The 23322-nt window shown below is 51.4% G+C and overlaps 1 protein-coding gene across 3 annotated transcripts in view; it reads right to left on the bottom strand.

Annotated features, from left to right (window-relative positions):
* Nucleotides 1–1862: 1862 nt before the first annotated feature.
* The window catches only part of IL10RB (interleukin 10 receptor subunit beta), a 31452-nt gene continuing 9992 nt past the window's right edge, over nt 1863–23322 (bottom strand). The window contains exons 4-6 of one of the 3 annotated variants that reach the window (XM_084986971.1): nt 17231–17378; nt 11135–11292; nt 1863–2838 (exon numbers count right to left, since the gene is read on the bottom strand). In XM_084986971.1, the coding sequence (XP_084843097.1) occupies nt 2557–2838; nt 11135–11292; nt 17231–17378 (588 nt within the window). In that variant the 3' untranslated portion in view covers nt 1863–2556. 3 annotated transcript variants of the gene reach the window in all.

The raw sequence follows: 23322 nt of genomic DNA, 5'->3' as shown, positions 1-23322 counted from the left end.
GCAGACGCAGCTCAGATCTGGCATGGCCGTGGCTGTGGGGTAACCTGGCAGCTGTAGCTCTGATCCGACCCCTAGCCTGGGAACTTCCATATGCCGTGGATGTAGCCCTAAAAAAAAAAAAAAAACAAAAAACCAACCAAGCAAACAAAAAGGTACCAGGTCCTAATCTGGCATCTGTGAATGTGACCCTGTTTGGGAAAAGGGTCTCTGTGGTTGTGATTAAATTAAGGCTCTCGAGATGGGTAGATTATCCTGGATAATTATATGAGTGGGACTTCAACACGACCACAGGGATCTCTATAAGAGAGAGGCACAGGGAGACACACACGGAGGATGAGAAAGTGATTTGAAAACGGGGCCAAGATTAGAGTGATGCTGTCACAAGCCAAGGAATGCTGGCTCTTGGAAGAGGCAGGAGCAGATTGTCCCCTGGAACCTCCGATGACTTTTTTAACACCTTGAGTTCAGCCTAGTGATACTGAGGTTGGATGTCTGAAGTCCAGAACTCTGAAAGCACAAGTTTCTACTGCTCCGGGTCCCCGAATTTGAGACATTTTGTTATAGCAGCCACTGGAAACTGATGGGGGGGTGGGACGGAATTCATTTATTCCTAGTTCACCTTTTGGCAGGGGCGGGGGGTGCTCTTTGGGACTTCAGGTATATGGGGTGGTCTCCTTTTAAAATTTTTATATTTTATTTTTTTTTTTCATTTTCAGCCACCCCATGGCCTATGGAGTTTTCGGGCCAGGGATCAGATACGAGTTGTAGTTGTGACCTGAGCCACAGCTGTGTGCCCGGCCGGGGATCAAACCCGATTCCCAGCACTCCCAAGATTCTGCTGATCCTGCTATGCCACAGCAGGAACTCCTGGGGAGGTGTCCTTCAGACCCCGCCTTGGGTGATCCCTGAGCTTTGTCTTCTGTCTCCCGAGCCTCTGTGAGGCGCTTCTGTCTACAGGGTTTGTCAAATGCCTTTCACTTGACCGGCTTCTCTAGGTTTTAGCCTCTGAATTATTCTTCTCTTCCTTGCTAGGAAACATTTGAAATGTTATTATTTTAAAAAACCTTTTTTTTTAGATTTTTATTTTTTCCATTATAGTTGATTTACAGTGTTCTGTCAATTATTACAGATGTTTCCTTTGAAAAATGTCAAAGCGAGGGAGTTTCCTGGTGGCTTATTGCTTAAGGACCCAGCATTGTCTCTGGCTTGTGTCACTGCTATGGTGCAAGTTTGATCCCTGGCCTGGGGCGGCAAAAATAAAAATGTCAAATTGAGAATTCCCTGGTGGTTTAGTGGTTAGAAATTGGTGCTGTCATCGCTGTGGCCTGAGTTGGATCCCTGGTCTGGGAACTAAGATCCTGCTTAGTTTACCAAAAAAGGTCAAATGTATTTCAAAAAATGTTTTTTCTATTTTGGGGATCTTTGATGAATCTGCTTTATTGGGCAACCTGGCCCAGAGAAAGGGGCATTCGTTGCTGACCTAGGCTTGTGAAGTTAGCCATACCGGAAGATTATGCAGCTGGTAAGAGCAGCTACCATTCATTGACAGACTACTAGGTGTTGGCACAGGGTGGGCATTTTTCATGGAGTGTCACTAGCCTTAGGTCTTTTGCCCATGTACAGATGAGGAAATTGAGAGATTAGGGGCTAGTGTGTGTCCAAGGTGGAATTTAAAGCCCAGGGCCTTCTATTCCCCGAAGCTTCCCAGCTGCTGCTGGGCCTCTGTGCCTGGCACAGGCCCTGATTGACAGCAGACAGGCACTGAGGAATATCTGCTGAATGAATGATATTAAACACGGGGCACACGAGAGCCTCGTTCAGTCTGACAAACACACAAATGTAGTATCATTGATGCACGCGGATTAAATAGAGAATAAAACTTTAATAGAGCACCGGCACTATATAAAATGAATCCATGTAGAAAAATACGTCCAGTCCAAGTGTCCCTGAGAATCCACCAAGTCTGCGCTCCGTACAGTCTTTATCGAGGGCTACTTTGATTCGAGGCTGTTTTTTCGCATCAGTCTATCAGTAGTCTGGTCAGATTTTATAGCGTCTTGATCTTCATTCGTCATTTTAAATATTTTTATTTCTCGGAGTTCCCGTGGTGGCTCAGTGGGTTAAGAACCCGGCATAGTGTCTGTGAGGACGCAGGTTCGATCCCTGGCCTTGTGCAGTGGGTTAAGGATCTGGTGTCGCCATGAGCGGTGCTGTAGGCTGCAGCTGCAGCTCCGATTAGACCCCTAGCCTCGGAACTTCCATATACAGCAGGTGTGGCTGTAAAAAGATTTTAAAAAAAATCAAAGAAAATAAATATTTTTGTTTCTCATCATGTAAAACTTGGTTTTCATTTTAGTGAGCACACGAGGCTGCAAACCATACCTTCAGTGGCCACTTGTTTTTTTGTTTTTGTTTTTTTTTTTAAAACTTTAAGGCCTCTAAGAAGAGGCAAGTTCCCAGGATGGGAGTGTTTTTTACCGAGCGAGCCTTCCCAGTCCAGTCTTCGGGGGTTTGGATGTTGTCCCAGTGTCTGAGAGTTCTCCATTTGGGGTGTCCTCAGGTGGCCTCGTCCCTTGTATACTGGTCCCTCTGATCATCCTCAGAGGCAGACGTGAGAAGGAAGGGGTCGCTGCACCCGGCTGACGGTGTTCCCTCCTGGGAGACGAGCTCGAAGGAGCCCTGCCCACACTGGGCCCCGAGGCTGCAGCCGGCCCCAGAATTCCGCTTGTGGCTTTCGGACATGTCTGTGATGACACTCAGCTTGTCAAAAACTTCATTCTCATCAGACAGTGGGATGGAGAATAAGAGAAGGGTGCTGTGATGGGGGTGGCTCAAAAACTGCAGGAGAGATAGAAAAAGAGTTAATTGGCCAATGTTCTCATTGCTTTTTCTGGGTGGATGATTTTATACAGAGCTCCTGGCTGGAAAACGCTGTGTGAAAAAATGTGACAGGAGTTCCCGTCGTGGCTCAGTGGTTAACAGAACCCGACTAATATCCATGAGGATGTGGGTTTGATCCCTGGCCTCGCTCAGTGGGTTAAGGATCTGGAGTTGCCGTGAGCTGTGGTATAGGTCGAAGATGCAGCTCAGATCCTGAGTTGCTGTGGTGTAGGCCGGCAGGTACAGCTTGCATTTGACCCCTAGCCTGGGAATCTCCATATGCCTCGGGTGTGGCCCTAAAAAGACAAAAGAAAAAAAAAGATGTGACAATAACAGTATGACACTTCCTCAAAAAATTAAAAAGAATCACCCCACGATCCAGCCATCCCACTGCTGGGAATATATCCAACATAACTGAAAGCAGGGTCTCAGAGAGACACCTGTACACCCACGTTCAGAGCAGCACTGCTCACAAAAGCCAAAGGTGGAAGCAGCCCCAATATCCTTCCATGGATGACTGGATAACAGACTGTGTGTTATCCAGACAGATAATTTTTTAAAATTATAGGTGATTTATAATGTGCCAATTTCTGCTGAACACAAAGTGACCTAGTCATACATACATGTACATTCTTTTTCTCATATTATCTTCTATCACCGTCTTTCCCAAGAGACTGGATATAGTTCCCTGGCTGTATAGCAGTACCTCATTGCTTATCCATTCTAAATGGAATAGTTTGCAGCTACCAACCCCAAACTCCCAGTTCATCTGACTCCCTCCACCTTGGTAACCACGAGTCTGTTCTCCATGTCTGAGTCTATTTCTGTTTTGTAGATAGATTCATTTGTGCCGTATTTTAGATGCCACATATAAGTGAAATCATATGGTATTTGTCTTTCTCTTTCTGACTTCACTTAATATGATAATCTCTAGTTCCAACCATGTTGCTGCAAATGGTATTATTTTGTTCTTTTTACGGCTGAGTAATGTTCCATTGTCTATATGTACCACATCTTCTTCATGCATTCATCTGTGGATAGACATTTATGTTGCTTCCACGTCTTGGCTATTCATACAATGGAATATTATTGTCTTAAAATGTAGTGGAATTCTGACAAACACTACAACCTGGATGAGCCTTATGCTCAGTGAGATAAGCCAGACACCAAAGGACAAACACTGCATGAGCCCACTCACATGAGGCGCCCAGAGAAGCCAGATTCAGACAGAAAGTAATATGGTTACCAGGGGCCGGGGCATGCGAAGAAGGGAGATGGGGAGTTTTGCTGGATACTGTTTGTCTTGCAAGATGAAAGGCGTTGTGGGGATGGATGGTGGTGATAATTATGCAATAAATGATGTAAATGTGCTCAGTACCACTGACCTGGGTGCTTAAAAGTGGACAAGGTGGTAAATTTCATATTACATGTATTTTCCCACAGTTTTTAAAATGCAACAAAAACCTTACACCTCATTCGCTAAGCGATGGCAGGTGTCCCTTTGACAGTTCTCGGAAACCTGGAGGGAGATTTGGAGGGTGATTCTGATGTGGTGGGGCTGACGCGGCCTGGGCGTCTTTGTCTCTTGGAAGCAGGGATGTCACGGGCATGAGATAGATCTGTCTTGGAGTAACTGTCGATCTCCTGTGCGTCCTCAGGCTGAGTTGGGGACCCTCTCTGGTGCTCCCCAGCACCCCGTGTGTCCCGTTTCATCCCTCAGCCCCGGGGGCCATCCAGTACAGCAGCCACCCAGCCACCTATGGCTACTGACCCCTTGAAATGTGTCTGACTCTATGTGTGCCGGAGGGGTAAAATACATACTGGCTTGTGAAGACGTTGTATTGCCAAAAGAATGTAAATATTGCAACGACGGAAAAAAATACCCCTTCCATGTTGAAATGATACTTTGGATATACTGGGTTGCATAAAATGTATTATCAACCTTAATTTCATCTGTTCCTTTTTACTTTAAAACGCAGCTACTAGCACATTTTAAATCTATGTGCTGTGTTTCCCTCTAGCATGTTTTCAGGACACTAACTCCTTTCGATGTGAGCTCCCAGCAGACTGGCTAGTTATGGACAGGAACCAGAGTCTGAGTGTCCAGGTCACTCCGACAATGAAGATGCCCGCATAGGGTTCCTGAAACATCTGCCGATTTCATGTTCTCCACTTTCCATCCTCGGAGGTTCACTGATGCCCATACTCTTCAGAATGAGGGCGAGAAACATTCCTTAAAGCGATGCCTTTTAACCTCTCTCCCCTCCCAGGTAACTCCTGGTTTCACCTTTAAGCGATCAGTCTGCCCCCTCTTAATATAATCTCCACACTCAGCCCTTTGAGATGGCTTAACCTGAGCCCTGGGTGGCTGTTCTGCCAACTGGTGTGGACGGACAGGATCCTCCCCGCCCCAACCCCTGGGTTCTGGGCCAGCTGCCAGAAGGGAGGCGGAAGGGCCAGAGGAATTGCGTCCAGATCTCAGCTGTTGTGCAAAGGAGGAACTCCCCCAAGTCCTTAGATCCAGGGGAGTCACAGGAATAGGCTAGAAGCTACCCGGCTTCTCCTGGGAGACAGGAGAGGAGAGAACAAAGGAAGATGTGCTGAATGTCAAGAAAAGCACACAGCAGGCTGGTCTCCCAGCTGCACACACACACACTGGTGACCAGCTTGGTACATCAGTACATCAACCTCCCAATGGCGTTTTCAGCGGGAGGTCTTCATCCCCAGCACATCTCTCGAGAATCAACTTTATCCTCAGGGCCATGGTTAGTGGATTCGCTACATTATGTGAGACTTCTAAGATCCAGGGATCCCAACCTGCTCAGAGGCTCCTGGCGCTTCCTTCACCCTCATTCCACTGGCCCTTCTCCAGCAGCCCACTCCCGCCAAGTATTTCTCAGATGTTACAGGGCCTGGTCTCCAGCCAAGTCTGCAAAGGCTTCTAGCCTTGGAGGTAGGAGCTGCTTCCAACGGGCTCCTTAACTGTGCTCTCGTCTCTGGCTTGATTTGCCCATGACATTGCACGTCGTGGCCCGTGTGTCCTTTCCTGTCTGATGAGTCCCTTTGATGGCGAAGCCGGAAGCAAAAAAGCAGGTGAACAGCTTTGCTTCCTCTTGGTGTTCCATTTACAAAACACCTTCTACCCAGAGCAAAGGGCCCGCCCTGCTCTGTTCTTCCTGCTGATGTAGCTTCTTGGAAGCTCACCTCCAGAAGATTCTTGCCTCATTCTGGTGCTGCAGCCTCCCTGGCACTCTCGTTAGAAGGTCCTGGCTGCTCTGAAACTCCTGCCAGTGGTTACGCGGCCCACTTTCTATCTGCGTTGGAAGCTGTGGTGCCTACACTTGTTCACTGGCGCTGAATCGGCTCCCAGTCGAGTCTCTCTCAAGGACGCGGCCTCCACCGGAGGGAGCTGGCTCGGGTCCTGCCCAGAGGCAGCCTGTCGCAACTGACTGGCTGGTGTGGGGACGAGCTGACATCAGCTCTAGCAACAATACCTTAATAGGACCAGAAAAGCAAGAAGCGGCCAGGCCACAGCAGGACGTGTACTTCAGAGGACAGGAAGCTCGCCCTGTGGGGGTTTAGGGACCTGACACATCAGTTCTAGGGGTCGCATGGAATAAGGTAGGCTGGGGCCTCCTAGAAGGGGACAAATTATTGTATTTTTCCCCTGCCCACTGCTAAAGGGAAGCACTGTACGAAGTGGGCCTCCTTGGGTTCTGGGGCATCACGTTCCATATCAGGAATACGGCTTCAGTGCATTTGTCGACTGACAATGAAGGCTGCAGGCTCCAAGGGGGGCCTGGAGCGGGAAGGAGCCCAGCAGAGGGAATGGGATTTGGGGCAAGCTGCCCTGGCCGCCTCTTATGCCAGTTGATGCTGGGGTTCAAAAGCCCAGCATCATCTCCCAGTGCCCCATTAACCGAACCCAATGCGTGTGCAGTTGCCGTGAAGCCCAGCAGCTTCTTGGAGGGTGTGTGGCGGGAAAAGATGGAGTTTGTGGCAAATCCCAAGAGAAGAATCACTCAGAGTCACCATAGCGCTGGGGCCGGGCCGGTCCTTGGCAGTGGAGAATAATGCCCTATTTGGGAACAGCTCCTGGGGTATCAGCTATGGGGATCTGGGAGAGACAGAGCCTCAGGCCAGAGGACACCAGGTGACCATGCCACCTAAAAGGGACCAGAGGCCGTCAAACCCGCCAGGTCCTCAGCTGGGGTCTGAGGACGCATGCGTAGGTGGCCTGGTCCCCTTGCTTGTCTGCCTCTGCTCAGACCACAAGCACCTCGGGGGTCAGACGGGTGTCCTCACCAGCTAATGTGGTTTACGGGGAGGTCAGTGAGGCACAGGGGCGCAACCCCAGCTCCCTGGAACCCCAAAAGGGGGCCCTGAACACCAGCGGGGAGAACGCCTCCAACAGGCAGGGCTTCAGGCTGGGCGTCTAATCAACAAGAGCGGCCCAAGGTCAGGTCCCTGTGGAAGCCCGGGCAGGGCTAAGGCTGAGGCTGGTGCTCAGGGGCCAGAGGAAGGAAGACTGGAAGGTCCGGGCGAGGAAGTCCAGGAAGAGGCATGTGGAGGGACGATGGGAGCAGCTCCAAGTGGGGGCGTCTCTGGACCACGTGTGAACTCTGAGCCCCAGAGCGGGGCCCTCTGCCCGCGGGGCAAATGCTCTGCCAGGCCTCAGCGGTGGCAGCTGTGGCCCTGCAGCCAAGGAACAGCCAGTCGCTCCTGAAACAGGTCCACTGTGGTCGGCGCGCACTGCCTCCCGAGTCAGGACGTGGGACTGGAGATAAGGGCCTTCGGAGCTGAGGGTGTTAAAGGGGCTCATGGGCGGGGCAGTCTGACGCGACTGGCGTCTTTCAAGAAGAGGAAATCTGGACCCGGACGGGAGAACGCCACGTGAGGAGGAAGGCAGAGATGAGGTGATGCTTTTGCAAACTTCGGAGCCAAAGGTTGCCAGCAGCCACCAGAAGGCTGGGGCGCTGGTACAGCTTCTCCAGCGCAGCCCTTGGAAGGAACCGGCCCGGCCGACCCTGCATCTTGGACCTCCAGGCTCCAGGGCCTTGAGACAATACCTGCCTGTTGTTTAAGCCACCCAGGGCGAGGTACTTTGCAATGGTGGCCCGAGGTGACTAACAGAGACCCCATGTGGCATCACGTCAGACCACAGGACCCATGGCGGCGGAGGAGGAGGCCAGGTGTGGCACATGTCCCAGGGACCCCTGATGGTATTGAGTGCTGTGCCACCCACCCAGAGCTGCCAGCCTGGAAGGACAATGACGGCCTGTTGAAGGGGCAGGGGGGATGCCAGCTTGGTGACAGCACCCTGTGAGGGCCGGGCATTGTCCTCCAGCCTACCAAGGCAAGCACTGAGAATCAACAACAGCATGTGATACCATGTCCCCGAGACGGTTTGGGGACCTCGGGGTGGACGTGGGAGTGGCCCTGCCCACCATCACTCCCAGGGACCTACTTGGCGAACTGGTGTCCATGCAATTTTAGGCTCTGTGAGCTCGGAGCAGGGGTCAGCAAACCACAGCCCCTGGGCCAAATCCACGGTTCTTTCGTATGGCTCGCGAGTTAGGAATGGTTCTCGAGTCATAAGTGACTCCATTTAAATGGTTACGCTAAGTATCTACAGACTCTCAATCTTGGCCTCAAAGCCTAAAACAGTTACTATCTGGCCCTTCAAGGAAGCGTTTGCTGGCCTTTGGTCTAAAGAGTTCCCAGAAGGGGGCGTTTCCACCAGGGGACACAATAGGGGCCTCCATTATTTATTTATTCCTTTTTTTTTTTTTTTGGCCTATGGAGTTCCCGGGCCAAGGATCAGATCTGAGCCGCAGCTGTGGCAATGCCAGATCCTTAAGCCACTGTGCCAGGCCCCGGGATCGAACTCGTGTCCCAGTGCTCCCAGACACTGTCAATCCCCTTGTGCCACAGCGGGGACTCTGGGGCCCCATGAAACTTTAAGTATAGCTGTCACTTCCTCACTCAGGCTCCGTGTGCCCAGAAACTAGCCGGCAAGAAAAGATGTCACCACACGGGTCACCAGAAGGAGAAAGCCTGCTGCCCAGTGATGGGGGCAGCCGGCTGAGTGACGGGGCAGCTTGTGGTATTGAGACATCCGTCTGGCCCCTGCCCAGTTCTGATGGCAAAGTGGATCAGCACAACCGCCCAGATGTCTGGTGTCCCGGGAGCAGGGGCTCAGACGTCACTGAGCTGAGGGTCTGAGTCACCCCATCAGGTCAGCAGTCAGGGGAGAGGGGCCTCTAGACCCGGCAGCAGAGCGAGATCATGGGTGTTTCTGGTGCCCGTGGGACCAACTGCAGCAGTGGGGCTGGACTGTGTTCCCTCAGCCTCCCTCTCGGAACCATCCCCAGAAAAGAGCTCGGCATGGCTCCCAGAGAAGCTGTACCCATGATCCCGGTGGTTTACCAGGTCTCGAGTGGATGCTGTGGCGCGCCCCCCAGACCTCTTTCCGGAAGGGGGTGCTCGCTCCCCGGGCTGCTGGCGGCGGGGCGGGGGGCGGGGGTGGGGGGGAAACCCAGAGGTTCCCTGAGCGAAGAAGCTCCCACGTCCTGCTGACACCTCCTTCCTGGGGGGAGCCCACACCCAGCCCACGGTTAACGTGGGGTCTACCGGCCCTCTTGCCTTGGCCCTGGACATCTCTAAAGAGCAGCCCCAGCTCCAGAGACACCGTGAGACTGGGGGAGGCCACTGCTGGGACAGCATCACAGCTCAGCCTCGCGGCACCCACCCTTGGCGGAAGCACTCCCAAGGCTATGCCTCTTTTAAGCCTTCTGAGTGCAAATCTCCCTCTTAGAGCCTGCTTCCTGGGGAATGAGAGAATCGTTGGGGGCTGGGCTGGGCATATTTTCCTTTCTTTCTTTCTGGCCACACCTGCGGTATGTGGAAGTTCCCAGGCCAGGGGTTAAATTGGAGCTGCAGCTGCTGATCTAGGCCAGAGCCACAGCAATGCGAGATCCCAGCCACACCTACCTACGCTGCAACTCACAGCAACGCCGGATCCTTAACCCACTGAGCGAGGCCAGGGATGGAACCCGCATCCTCATGGACACTAGTTGGGCTCTTAAGCCACTGAGCAACAGCGGGAACTCCCAGGATTTTTTCTTTTTTTGTCTTTTCTAGGGCTGCACCCGGGGCATATGGAGGTTCCCAGGCGAGGGGTCTAATCCGAGCTATAGCCACTGGCCTACGCCACAGACACAGCAACGCAGGCTCCGAGCCACGTCTGCAACTTACACCATAGCTCATGGCAACGCAGGATCCTTAACTCACTGAGCGAGGCCAGGGATCGAACCTGCAACCTCAAGGTTCCTAGTCGGATTCCTTAACCACTGAGCCACGACGGGAGCTCCCCAGCATATTTTCATTTCTAAGCATGAGTGTACAGCCAGAATTTCATTTCTTAAGGCCCCTTCTGTCCTGCAGTCCCCATCCAGGTGCACCCCATCTTCCTTTTCATATCTTTCAAAAACAGCTTTCCTTAAAAAAAAGAAAACTGCTTTCCTGAAGTCTCAGACACACGTCCCATAATTTCAGTCGCTCTCAGAAATCCCCAAACTGTAACCTCTCCCACATCCTCTCCCCTGGCTGTGTGCTGGCACTTAGCCCAGAGTCTTCTCTCTCATCTTCTCTGCTCTGAGCTCTGCTTTGTCTCTTCCTGTCCCGGGACCATCGCCTTTGCCTCCGATGACTTGGGGCTTGAGGTAGGGAAGGTCAGAGAAGGAAGAGCCTTCAGGTTGGCGGGGGGTAGGGGGTACGTTTCGTGGAACCAACCTTTGCCCCCTCCCGTAGGGCTGTTCCATGAGCACAGACTCCCCTGAAAGGTCACCTGAGATGGGACCAGTGTGTGACGTGTGTCATTCTCCAGGAAGCCACGCTGTACTGATTTGAGTGGACCTGCCTTAGAAGGCAAACTCCTTCCGGTCAGTGGTTTGTTTTTGTTTTTTTTGGTTTTTAGGGCCACACCTACAGCACATGGAGGTTCTCAGACAATGGATCGAGTCAGAGCTACAGCCGCCAGCCTACACCACAGCCACAGCCACGCCAGATCTGAGCTGCGTCTACGACCTACACCACAGCTCATGGCAACGCCGGATCCTTAACCCACTGAGTGAGGCTAAGGATCAAACCCGCATCCTCATGGACACAAGGCAGGTTCTTAACCCACTGAGCCAGGACGGGAACTCCCGGTCAGCATCTTCGACTCCACCTCGGGCTCCCTCCCACTCCCTACCTCCTTCAGGTGCTGTGGGAGAGAATTCCTGGGGGGGAAGGCGTTCTTGGTCTTCTTGTAAATGCACCGCAGCAAGATGAAGCAGCCGAGGAGCAGCAGGAAGGCGGCGACCACCGAGGCGGCCAGGACACAGGCCACGATCCAGGTGGGGGTGGTTTCTGCAGGGGGAGACGGGCCGGGTCAGATTCCTGTCCTGCACAGATGGGGTGACGGCGGCCGTCACGCTATTTTCACCATCGAAATCCAATGAGCCCTGAGAAGGTTTGTCTTGGGAGGCCAGAAGGGGAAACACAGCAGCTGTTCGAGGATCCAGAGATTTCCAATCTCACCCTTTCTTATCTTCCTCTAAGTTAGGCGTCTGGTGTGATTGCTGATACACACAAAAAGCAGTCGCCACCAGAACTCTGAGCCTGTTTACCTACTTGCAGGGTAGCAGTCAGCTCCCTGTTCTGGATAAACCTTTTTTTTTTCTTTTTCCCATTTTTCCTTGGGCCGCTCCTGCAGCGTATGGAGGTTCCCAGGCTAGGGATCGAATCGGAGCTTTAGCTGCCGGCCTAGACCACAGCCACAGCAACTCGGGATCCAAGCCGTGTCTGCAACCTACACCACAGCTCACGGCAACGCCGGATCCTTAACCGGCTGAGCAAGGCCAGGGATCGAACCTGCAACCTCACGGTTCCTAGTCGGATTCGTTAACCACTGTGCCACGACAGGAACTCCCTGGATAAACCTCTTCTGCCTGGGCCACCAGCGCCACCCTCCTGATCCAAACCCAAAGCTTTGGTGCTGGGAGAGGCCAGGAGAATGAACCCTACCCTGTAAGAGCAAGTGGTTCTAAGGGGACCGTCTATGGGAAAATGTCAATTCTTCTGAACACGGGGCAGATCAAAGAGCCCTGATGAGCCCATAGGTCTGGAGCCACCAGGACTGCAGCTCCCTGCCAGCCTCACCCAGTACTGGGCACATCTGGTGAAGGCCTGGGGTAATTCACATCGGCGGTAACCTCACAATCTTTCCAGCCCGTGCCCCTGCTGAGCTCAGAGGAACTCCTGGCCCCGTTCCCAATGAAGTCTTATTTCACTTACTGGAATTGCGGGGCGGTGCCTTCTTACCTACACTCTTGGCACGTTCAACTCAGACCTGTGTTTTCTGGGTGGATGCAGGGTCATGGGGTGAGGTGGGGGTGACCCCCCCCACCGCCGGCTGTACCCCAGCCGATAAGAGGAGGCCAACTTGGGGGTCTGATGTGCTAGCTCTGGAGGCAGTTCCAATGTCTTCCTAATTAACATCAGTAGCTACCTAACTGAGGCAGCAGGATCACTCGTGAGACACCCATTGCCAGGCCCCACCCTGGCATGGTTGGTGACACTGTGACGAACCCCCGAGGGGGTGAGGTGGGGAGCACTCAGGTCTCGTTGGGTCCCCAGCCCAGACACCCTAGCATCTTAGACAAGGACCTCCCACGGGCACACCTGGTTGATGGTGACAAAATCCAAAGGATGCTTTTGTGCCTCCCCCGAAGGGAGAAGGGGACGGAACAGGACACTGCTTCACACAGGCTGTGAATTATTCAAGAAGCTAGAATTCACGCCCTCTACTAAAGCTCTCTAACCTCTTTCTGCCCGTCTGACTTGCGCTGTCAGGCAGACTCCCTCTCTCTGTTTCACCCACAGGAAAATCCTGCCTTTGCCTGCTTGTACGATTCATCTATAGGCAGCCAGTGGGCGTAGACATTACTTCCTTCTTGTCATGTACCCGCTGTGTGACTAGGGGAAGCAACTTGACCTCTCTGAACCTTCCTTTTCCATCTGAGCAAGGGGAGTATTTTCATGGTCTCACTGAAAACTTGCTGTGAGGTTTAAATAAGAGAACGATGTTTCAACAACAACAAAAAAACCCAACTGGTGTTTGACAAAAGCAGGTTTTCAGTGGGCTCTACTTGTCCTTTTAGAAAACGTTTGGGTTTTGTCACTTAGTGGGTGACAGTAGGGTCAAGAAGCATTTGAAATATTTCTCTTTCAAATTGTGTGCCTCGTGCCACATTTCATGACACAAACCTTAAGGAATATTTAAAGATAGGGTCTGAATCATGTCCTTATTATTTTTTTTTTGTCTTTTTGCCATTTCTTGGGCCACTCCCACGGCATATGGAGGTTCCTAGGCTAGGGGTCCAATTGGAGCTGTAGCCACCGGCCTAAGCCAGAGCCACAGCAACACAGAATCCGAGCCGCGTCTGCAACCTACACCACAGCTCACGGCAACGCCGGATCCTTAACCCACTGAGCAAGGCCAGGGATCGAACCCGCAACCTCATGGTTCCTAGTCGGATTCGTTAACCACTGCGCCACGACGGGAACTCCTGAATCACGTGCTTATTAATATCAGTAATGATATGTGAAACACAGTGTGGGCTCACTGTGCCGGGTCCTCCCACCCCCCGCAGGTGGTGAGGCCCTGTGACTCCCCCCATTTCAGGATGTGCCCGTCATCACTCGTTAGGCTGGAGGCCATGGCAGGGAAGGATGGGACCCAGGACAGCCGGGCACGGACTCAAGGCCTGGGGAAGCCAGTGGGTGGGCGTTTAGAGGGCAGACGGATGAGGCTAAGGTCAGAGATTCTGGTGATTCTAGCATGACGGGGGCTCCCCAGGCACGGAATGCTGGTTCAAGTACAAAGGAGTGGCAAGAGGAATCTGAAGGTGGGCTTCTAGTATTTAAAGGTGCTTTTGAGAGGCTCTGTCTTGGTATGAGGAACACAAGTGGATTGATGCAGCCGGGGACAGAGGCACGGCCCTGGCCTGGGGGCTACAGAAGAAGAAAGGAGGGTGACAGAGAATTCCCTCCAGAAGGGACAGCAAGACCTGCCATCGTCCGTGTGGTTCTGCAATCCTGAGAAAATCTGCTCAGTGCGATTGCAGAACAGCTTTAGATGCCACTGCAAAGATCCGGTGCTGGGGTGAGGTGAAAGATTCCCAGATTTGGGCAATTTGTGCATTTATAAAACGGGGGGCGGGGGGGGGGTGGAACCTGACAATGAGATTCAGAAACTCCAGGCTGGTAAGCTTGATGCTCATGTCCAGGGAAAAATGCAAACATTCCAGAATGGATCTTTAGGTGGCTAATTCCAAACACCGAACAGAGATAAAGATCCTAACTAAAACTAATAACATGAGGCGTTCCCGTCGTGCCTCAGTGGTTAAAGAACCCGACTAGTATCCTTGAGGATGCAGGTTCGATCCCTGACCTTGCTCAATGGGTTAAGGATCTGGCGTTGCCGGGAGCCATGGCATAGGTTGAAAATGCCAGTCGGATCCTGCGTTGCTGTGGCTGTGGTGTAGGCCGGTGGCTACAGCTCCAAGGTGACCCCTAGCCTGGGAACCTCCATATGCCACAGATGCGGCCTTAAAAGGACAAAAAATAAATAAATAAATAAATAAACAAAGAATAAAAAGAATACCACGAGGGCACCGAGAAGAAATCAGCTCACAGTGGCTGCCTTTCCTTTCTCGGATGGGGTTACCTGTTGGTAAATCACGGCCTGTCATGGGCTGGTTTTCCCCAAGCCTGTTCTTTGGGATGCTCATCCTCATAAAAGGTGTTGAAGGGCCCAATGCGGTAAAAAAATGCTAAGGCCGAGGGTGACTTTCCCGCGAGGGAAATGCCATGTATCGTCATTTCTAAGAACCTCGGCTCTTGTTTTGAGCAATATCCCATAACCACTCACGGGACACAGCTGGGACAATGCCGCCCTCGGCACTGGGTGTCGATTTCAGCGGCTCTTCGCCAGTCTTTCACGGTGACTGTGGATCGTAAGACAGGAGAGCTGACGTATAATGGTCCACTTTGTTCAGACGGGTGGGTAACCGGTAAGCCAGGAGTTAAGCAGCCCTGAGGAAGGTGTGCCCTACACACACCAACAGTGTAAACGACAAATGGGAAAGGCTCCTGAGGCTCTTCCCAGCAAATCAACTGATGAGACAAAGGAAAACTGGGCGAGAAATATGTTCAACGGCAAAAACCGACCTTCAAGGAGAATTGGATAAGGAGTTCCCGATGTGGCTCATCGCTTAAAGAACCTGACTAGCATCCCTGAGGACATGGGTTCGAGCCCTGGCCTCACTCAGTGGGTTAAGGATCCAGCACTGCCGTGAGCTGTGGTGTAGGTCGAAGACGCGGCTCGGATCCCACATTGCTGTGGCTCTGGTGTAGGCCGGCAGCTACAGCTCTGATTTGACTCCTAGCCTGGGAACCTCCATATGCTGCGGGTGTGGCCCTAAAAAGCAAAAAAAAAAAGAAGAACATGATAAACTGAAATGATGCATCGGTGTCATGGCAGCATTGCAACTGCCTCTGAACTGCATCGTGACACCAAAGATGAAAAGTCCTGCTCTCTCTGGAGGGGATTCTTTATGACTCTCTGTTGTATTTCTGCAGCCTCCAGATCAGCTCCTTGCTTCCAGAAGGGCCTCGCTCGGGCAATAAAAACAGCCAGGAGCAGATCTGCATGGAGCATCCTTTCCTGGTATGAGCTGGAGGAGCCTTTGGACCACATCTTTAAACAACAAAAAGGGAGTTCCTGTTGTGGCTCAGTGGGTTAAGGACTCAACCTTGTCTCTATGAGGATGCAGGTTGGATCCCTGACCTTGCTCAGTGGGTTAAGGATCTGGTATTGCCAGGAGCTGCAGAGTAGGTCCCAGGCATAGCTTGGATCTGGCGTGGCTGGGGCTGTGGCTGTGGCCTCAGGTGCAGCTCCGATTCAACCCTTGGCCTGGGAATTTCCATATGCTGCAGATGCGGCCCTAAAAAGGAAAAAAAAAAAAAAAGCCCATAGTTCATGTGCACACATTTAGGCCACGAGTTTTTATCACCTGAGGTGCCGCGGCAATGCCTTCGTATGTAACTACTAGTGTCTGGGCCAACTGGCAACCCTCCTTCTTTTTTTTTTTTTTTTGTCTTTTTTGTTGTTGTTGTTGTTGTTGTTGCTATTTCTTGGGCCGCTCCTGCGGCATATGGATGTTCCCACGCTAGGGGTTGAATCGGAGCTGTAGCCACCGGCCTACGCCAGAGCCACAGCAACGCGGGATCCGAGCCGCGTCTGCAACCTACACCACAGCTCACGGCAACGCCGGATTGTTAACCCACTGAGCAAGGGCAGGGATCGAACCCGCAACCTCATGGTTCCTAGTCGGATTCGTTAACCACTGCGCCACGACGGGAACTCCCCAACCCTCCTTCTTATCCTTCTTCCCTGTCTCCCTCTCCACATTTTTTTTTTTTTTTTTTTTGCCATTTCTTGGGCCGCTCCTTCGGCATATGGAGGTTCCCAGGCTAGGGGTTGAATCAGAGCTGTAGCCACCAGCCTACGCCAGAGCCACAGCAACGTGGGATCCAATCCGCGTCTGCAACCTACACCACAGCTCACGGCAACACCAGATCCTTTAACCCACTGAGCAAGGCCAGGGACCGAACCTGCAACCTCATGGCTCCTAGTCGGATTTGTTAACCACTGCGCCATGACGGGAACTCCTCCATGTTTTTTTAAGAAACACCAAGCATGGAGGGTTCTCTGCTAGACGCTGTGATACAAGTCCTGTGTGGGGGACTGGGTTGGGGTCCTGGTACTAGAACTTACCAGGGCCCTGAAACCACAGCACTTGCGGAGCATGGGGGACAGGGTTTCCAAGTTCCTCCTGTCACGTTGCCTGTAGGAACTGGAGATGTTCAGCCCGGGAAGAAAGGGCTTCTGGGGAGTGTGACAGGGTGGGACCTTTGCTGGGTGGCGCTGGGAGGGCCAATGAGACTTGCCTCCGGGAGCCCAAGAGGAGAGAAGGAGGTAAATGTACAGAGACAGACCTCAGCGCCCCCTACAAAACATTTCCATCAATCCCTTTGGTCTAAGTAAGACAAGCAGCTGCAGGAGGTGGTGGGTGCAGCACCTTCCCAGCATCAAGCGGGCAGTCAGGGCGGAACAGGGTTGGAGTTTGAGCCGGATGCTGGTGTCTAAGGAGCTTCCAGCCCGCACCCTCGCTGGGAGGCTGCACAGCTATTTGAGATGCTCAGGGGGGCGGGGCTGTAGGCGGGGCCTCTCCAGACTCACCGTCATTGGTCGTCTGCCCACAGACAGGATCACTCCATTCCCCGGTTTTGTTCCGATCGGGAAGAAACGCTCGGACTTGAACACAGTAAGTTGTGGATGACTCCAGATTTCGAAGGACCTCGAAGTCATACTGGGCGGTAACTGCAAACTAGTTGCAGACAAGAGTAAGAACAGGCCTCAGTAGGGAAGGGACAGCATTTTTTTTCTCCCCCCGACCTGCAGCCACACTCACCAGTTATAATCTTTACTTTGGGCTCAAAAAGGAAGATGAGGACTTCCTGTCTTGGCGCAGCGGTTAACGAATCCGACTAGGAACCATGAGGTTGTGGGTTTGATCCCCTGGCCTTGCTCAGTGGGTTAAGGATCTGGCGTTGCCGTGAGCTGTAGTGTAGGTTGCAGACATGGCTCGGATCCTGAGTTGCTGTAGCTGTGGTGTAGGCCAGCGGCTACAGCTTTGATTTGATCCCTAGCCTGGGAACCTCCATATGCCGTGGGAGTGGCCCAAGAAATGGCAAAAAGACAAAAAAAAGGAAGATGAAAGAAGCAGGTGCTCCTCCCAGGTCATGTCAGGAGAGCCTGAGACCATTCTAAGGGGTGGGGGTGGGGGGAAGGCAAGGACTGACTGTGGTCCTGACAAACCATCTCATCCCCTGAATTCTCTAGTTTAAACGACACACAAACCCTCTTACTTCCTTTTTAAAAAAGATAACCTAGCCGCATGGGCTGAATTTCGTTCCCTCAAAAGTTCGTATGTTGAAGCTTTAATCCCTAGTACCTTCAAAAGTGACTTGGTTGGGAGTTCCCGTTGAGGCTCAGCAGGTTAAGGACCTGACACAGTATCCATGAGGATTCGGGTTTGATCCCTGGCCTTGCTCAGTGGGTTAAGGACCTGGTGTTGCCTCGAGCTGCAGCGTAGGTCACAGATGCAGCTCAGACCCAGGGTAGCTGTGTCTGTGGCATAGGCTGGCAGGTGCAGCTCTGATTTGACCTCTAGCCTGGAAACTTCCTTATGCGGCAGGTGTGGCCGTAAAAAGAATTAAAAAAAAAGTAGGGGAGTTCCCGTCGTGGCGCAGTGGTTAACAAATCCGACTAGGAACCATGAGGTTGCGTGTTCGGTCCCTGCCCTTGCTCAGTGGGTTAACAATCCGGCGTTGCCGTGAGCTGTGGTGTAGGTTGCAGACGTGGCTCGGATCCCGCGTTGCTGTGGCTCTGGCGTAGGCCAGTGGCTACAGCTCCAATTGGACCCCTAGCCTGGGAACCTCCATATGCCGCGGGAGCGGCCCAAGAAATAGCAACAACAACAACAAAACAACAACAACAAAAAAGACAAAAAAAAAAAAAAAAAAAGTAGGGAGACTTGGTTGGATGGAGGGTCTTTACAGATGCAGTCAAGGTAAATGAGGTCACTAGGGTGGGTCCTAGTCCAATATGACCGGCGTCCTTCTAAGAAGAGGAAATCTGGACACGGATGTGCACACAGAACACAGTGTAAAGACGAAGGCAGGGGCTGGGGTGATCTCTCTACAAGCTAAGGACCAACGACGGCCAGCACCCATTGGAAGGTGGGCAAGAGGCTTGGGACAGATCCTACCTTAGCGTCCTCAGAAGGAACCAATCCTGGGAGTTCCCATTGTGGCACAGTGGGAACAAACCTGACTAGCATCCACGAGGATTCAGGTTGGATCCCTGGCCCTGCTCAGTGGGTCAGGGATCTGGTGTTGCTGTGAGCTGTGGTGTAGGTCGCAGACAGGGCTCAGATCTGGCGTGGCTGCGGCTATGGTGTAGACCAGCAGCTGCAGCTCTAATTTGACCCCTAGCCTGGGAACTTCCATATGCCATGGGTATAGCCTTTAATAAAAAAAAAAAAAAAAAAAAAGGAACCAATCCTGCCAACTCCTTGATCTCGGACTTCCAGCCCCTACCTAGAAGCTCGAGGCAATACATTTCTGTTGTTGCAGCTGCCTGGCTTATGGTACTTTGTTACAGCAGCCCTAACAAATACACCTGTCATCTGCAGTAAGACTCAATGTGCTTTTCTGAGTCAAGAGCAAGTTTCTGCCCTGGCTTCCTGGGGTTCCCCTCTGAGTCACTTCTCCCTTCACACACCTGCATCACCTTCCCCTAGAGGCTCACCTCGCCCGGAGGGCACACACCGCAGCCTGCCTCTGGCGGGGACACCCCGGATTCAGTTTAATTGGAATAGAAGATGTCATGATTGATATCGTTCTGAATATGAGAAACCAAAATAGTTTCTAACATAATAAAGGGAATTAAAAGAGTAGTACGTACTGCCTGTATTTCCAGCATGGTTATACTCTCCTTCTAGAAGAGTCTTATATAAAAGTTGTTATATGAATAGGAGCTTCAGTAGAACGTGAACACAGACTCTTTTATCTAACTGTATTATTATTATTGGTCTATTTTTTTTGGGGGGGGTGCACCCACAGCATATGGAGGCTCCCAGGCTCGGGGTAGAATCAGAGCCACAGCTGCCGGCCTACACCACAGCCACAGCAATGAGGGATCCAAGCCGCATCTTAGACCTACACCACAGCTCACAGTGATACTGGATCCTTAACCCACTGAGTGAGACCAGGGACGGAACCCACGTCCTCATGGATACTAGTTGGGTTCCTCAACTGCTGAGCTATGACGGGAACTCCTTTTTTTAACTTTAGTCATTGGTTACTTTCCTTTGGGGGCGGGGCCTGTTGACGGCTTGTCTCTATTCCTTTACTGTGTGAGAAGCCAAGCCCTCTGAGGGCAGGAACTGGATTTTACCAACTGGAAACATGACGAGTACCGTATAACTTCTAATAATTATTAGAAAAAAGAACAAAACCCAAACAAACCTGGCTTTCATTTCCAGAAACCCAATACCCAGAAAACCTTACAATGCATTTTTTTTTCAAGACTAAACTCAGAGGCTGACATGTCAGAAGCACAGGAAAGAGGGCAGCACAGATGTGAGGGGACCTGCTCGAGTCCCCGTGTGTCGCTTTTCTAGCCTTTTTCCACTTTTGGAAAACTGGTTTTTGTTTTCTCGCTTCCTCCCATCGGGAAGAAAGAATTCCTAAAAGCCTTTTGGGCTCTTAGCCCTGGCAGGTCCCCAGAGACGTGTGTGTTCTAGAAGGGAACCATACTTCTTATTTATTTATTTATTTATTTTGTCTTTTCTCTCTTTTTTTTTTTTTGAGGGCCGCACCTACGGCATATGGAGGTTTCCAGGCTAGGGGTCTAATTAGAGCTGTAGCCACTGGCCTACGCCAGAGCCACAGCAATGCCAGATCTGAGTCATGTCTGCCACCTCCACCAAAGCTCACAGCAATGCCAGATCCTTAACCCACTGAGCGAGGCCAGGGATCAAACCTGCAACCTCATGGTTCCTAGTCGGATTCTTTTCCGCTGTGCACAATGGGAACTCCTGCCTTATTCTTTATCCTGCTGTCACAGGACATCTAGACTGGGGGGCTTATCAACAAACACTTATTTCTCAGAGTTCTGGGGGCTGGGAAGTCCAAGATCAAGGCGTTGGCAGATCTGAGGGGGCCCTGCCTCCTGGTCCACAGCTGGGTGTTCTCACTGAGCTGAGTCCTCTCTCCATGAGAGGGGCGAGGGAGCTCTCCAGGGCCTCTCTGTTTGTTTGTTTGATTGGGGGTTTTTTTGCTTTTTTTTTTTTTTTTTTTTTTTTTTTTTAAGGGCTGCATCTGAGGCACATGGACGTTCCCAGGCTAGGGGTTGAATCGGAGCTGCAGTCGCCAGCCTACACCACAGCCACAGCAACTAGGGATCTGAGCCTCATCTGTGACCTACACCACAGCTCACGGCAATACCGGATCCTTAACCCACTGAGCAAGGTCAGGGATCGAACCCACATCTTCATGGTTACTAGATGGATTTGTTTCCACTGAGCCACGATGGGAACTCCTGGGGGCACTGATCCCACTCATAAGGGCTCCACCTTTATGACCAAAGGCCCTGCCTCTTAACACCACCTCACTGGGGATTAGGCTTCAACACAGGCCTTTGTGGGGGTGGGGAAGGGATCACAAATATTCAGTCTAGAGCACATACAAGCTGGCAAAGGGGACCCTGCAGGCACCAGAGAGAGAGGCACAGGGGAGCAGGCAGCCTTTCCAACACTCCGCAAGTCACGTTAAAGGCTTCCACAGGCAGGCGGAGTGATGGGAGAAATGTGTTAGCAGAGTCAGCATACTTGTTTTTTTACTTTTTTTTTTTGCTTTTTAGGCCCACTCTGGCAGCATATGGAGGTTCCTAGGCTAGGAGTCTAATTGGAGCTATTGCTGCTGGCCTGCGCCACAGCCACAGCAACACAGGATCCGAGGTGCGTCTGCGACCTATGCCACAGCTCCTGGCAATGCCGGATCCTTAACCCACTGAATGAGGCCAGGGATCGAACCCACATCCTCATGGATCCTAGTCAGATTTGTTTCAGCTGTGCCACAAGGGGAACTCCAGATGTCAGCATATTCTGATAGATAAGCTAAGGATAGCCTGGGCTTTGTATTTCCTGCCTGGGGCGGGAGGCACTCAGGCAGCATAACTGTGGAATCTGATCCTTAATCACAATAGGCTGCGAGCTTCTAGAATTATCTTTGCATCTCAAGGTTTCAGGGACACCTGCATTTAATAAGTGACCATGAAACTTATTATTCCGGATGGCTTCCTAGACAAATATTTCCTGGGGTCTTTTTTTTTTGGCCACCCCAAGGCATATGAAGTTCCCAGTCCAGAGGGCAGATACCAGCTACAGTTGCCACCTGAGCCACCTGCAGCGATGCCGGATCTTTAACCCACTGTGCCAGGCTGGGGATGGAACCTGTGTCCCAGCGCTCCCAAGATGGCACTGATCCCGCTAAGCCACAGCAGGAACTCCATCCTGGGGTCCTGACGCCAAGCGAAATTGTCTATTCTGTGAAGAAGGCCCATGTTCTGCATCATTTCACAAAGCATTTTTAAAAACTGAAGTACATTTGATATACAGTATCTTACTAGTTTCCGGTGTACAACATAGTGATCCAGCATTTATATACATTAAGGATTAATCACTACGGAGCATTTTTTTGGGGGGGAAATTAACTTGAGATTTTGGGGGGGCTATGCAGTATGTACTTATAAATTTAATGACATCATTCCTCAGACAAGGCGCATGGGTGAGTCTTTCCTCCCAAACACTTGAGAACTAATGATAAAAATCAATATTTAATGTAGAGGAGATAATGCATATATAACTTAACTAACTTAGCATATGTATAAGTCTGTTTAGGACCACAAATAGCATTCGGCTGAGAAGCACTAAGTTTAAGAATTAAACTTGACCGAAAATGAATGAAAATAGCCTTGACATAAGGGGCCCTCATGGATTAACCATGTACATTGTTCAGGCAATGAGGCAAGTTCATTTGTTCATTATGTCATTAAATTCTCCAACAATCCCATGAAGTAGGTTATTATCCTCACGCTAGTAATGAAGTGGGTTATTCGCCTATTTTGCAGACAGGAGAAGCTAAGGTTGAGAAGGTGACTAGAGGAGTTCCTGCTGTGGTGCAGTGGGTAAGGATCCGGCATTCCTGCAACTGTGGCATAGGCTGCAGCTGTGGCTCAGACTCAGTAACTGGCCTGGGAACGTCCATATGCCATGAGTGAGGCAAAAAAAAAAAAAAAAAAAAAAAAAAAAAAAAATGACCAGAGTCACACCGTGGCAGGGGGACATTCCAACCACGTCTTTCCACTCCCAGCCCATGATTTAAAAGAACTGTCCCCAGAAGAAGAGGACAGCAATGAGGATATGTGGGGTCAGTCTGCTAAGATGTGACCCCATTCATCCAGTGGTGGGGATGCCCTGACTATGGACTTGACTCTTCTGTGGTATACATGGGGTCCAGGGGTTCATGTAGTGAAACAGAAGTTATTCATTGATCACCTGATTCAAGTGACTGCAAGTTCCCCCAATTGCTGAGTCAGTTCTGCCTTTCCCCACAACTTCCCTTCTGGGAGAGAAAGGCCTGCCCTCTTTGTATCACCACCCAGGAATTTTGTGCCATGCACTGCCCTTGTGGCTTGGGAAGCCT

Source organism: Sus scrofa, chromosome 13 (genome assembly GCF_054392235.1).
Source record: "Sus scrofa isolate SSC_HxYL_T2T_F1_AM1 chromosome 13, Sscrofa_HxYL_maternal_Yorkshire_Landrace_v2.0, whole genome shotgun sequence".
In the NCBI taxonomy this organism is placed as follows: Eukaryota; Metazoa; Chordata; class Mammalia; order Artiodactyla; family Suidae; genus Sus; species Sus scrofa.
The sequence above is the reverse complement of the archived record's forward strand: the minus strand, read 5'-3'. Positions and strand labels throughout refer to the sequence as shown.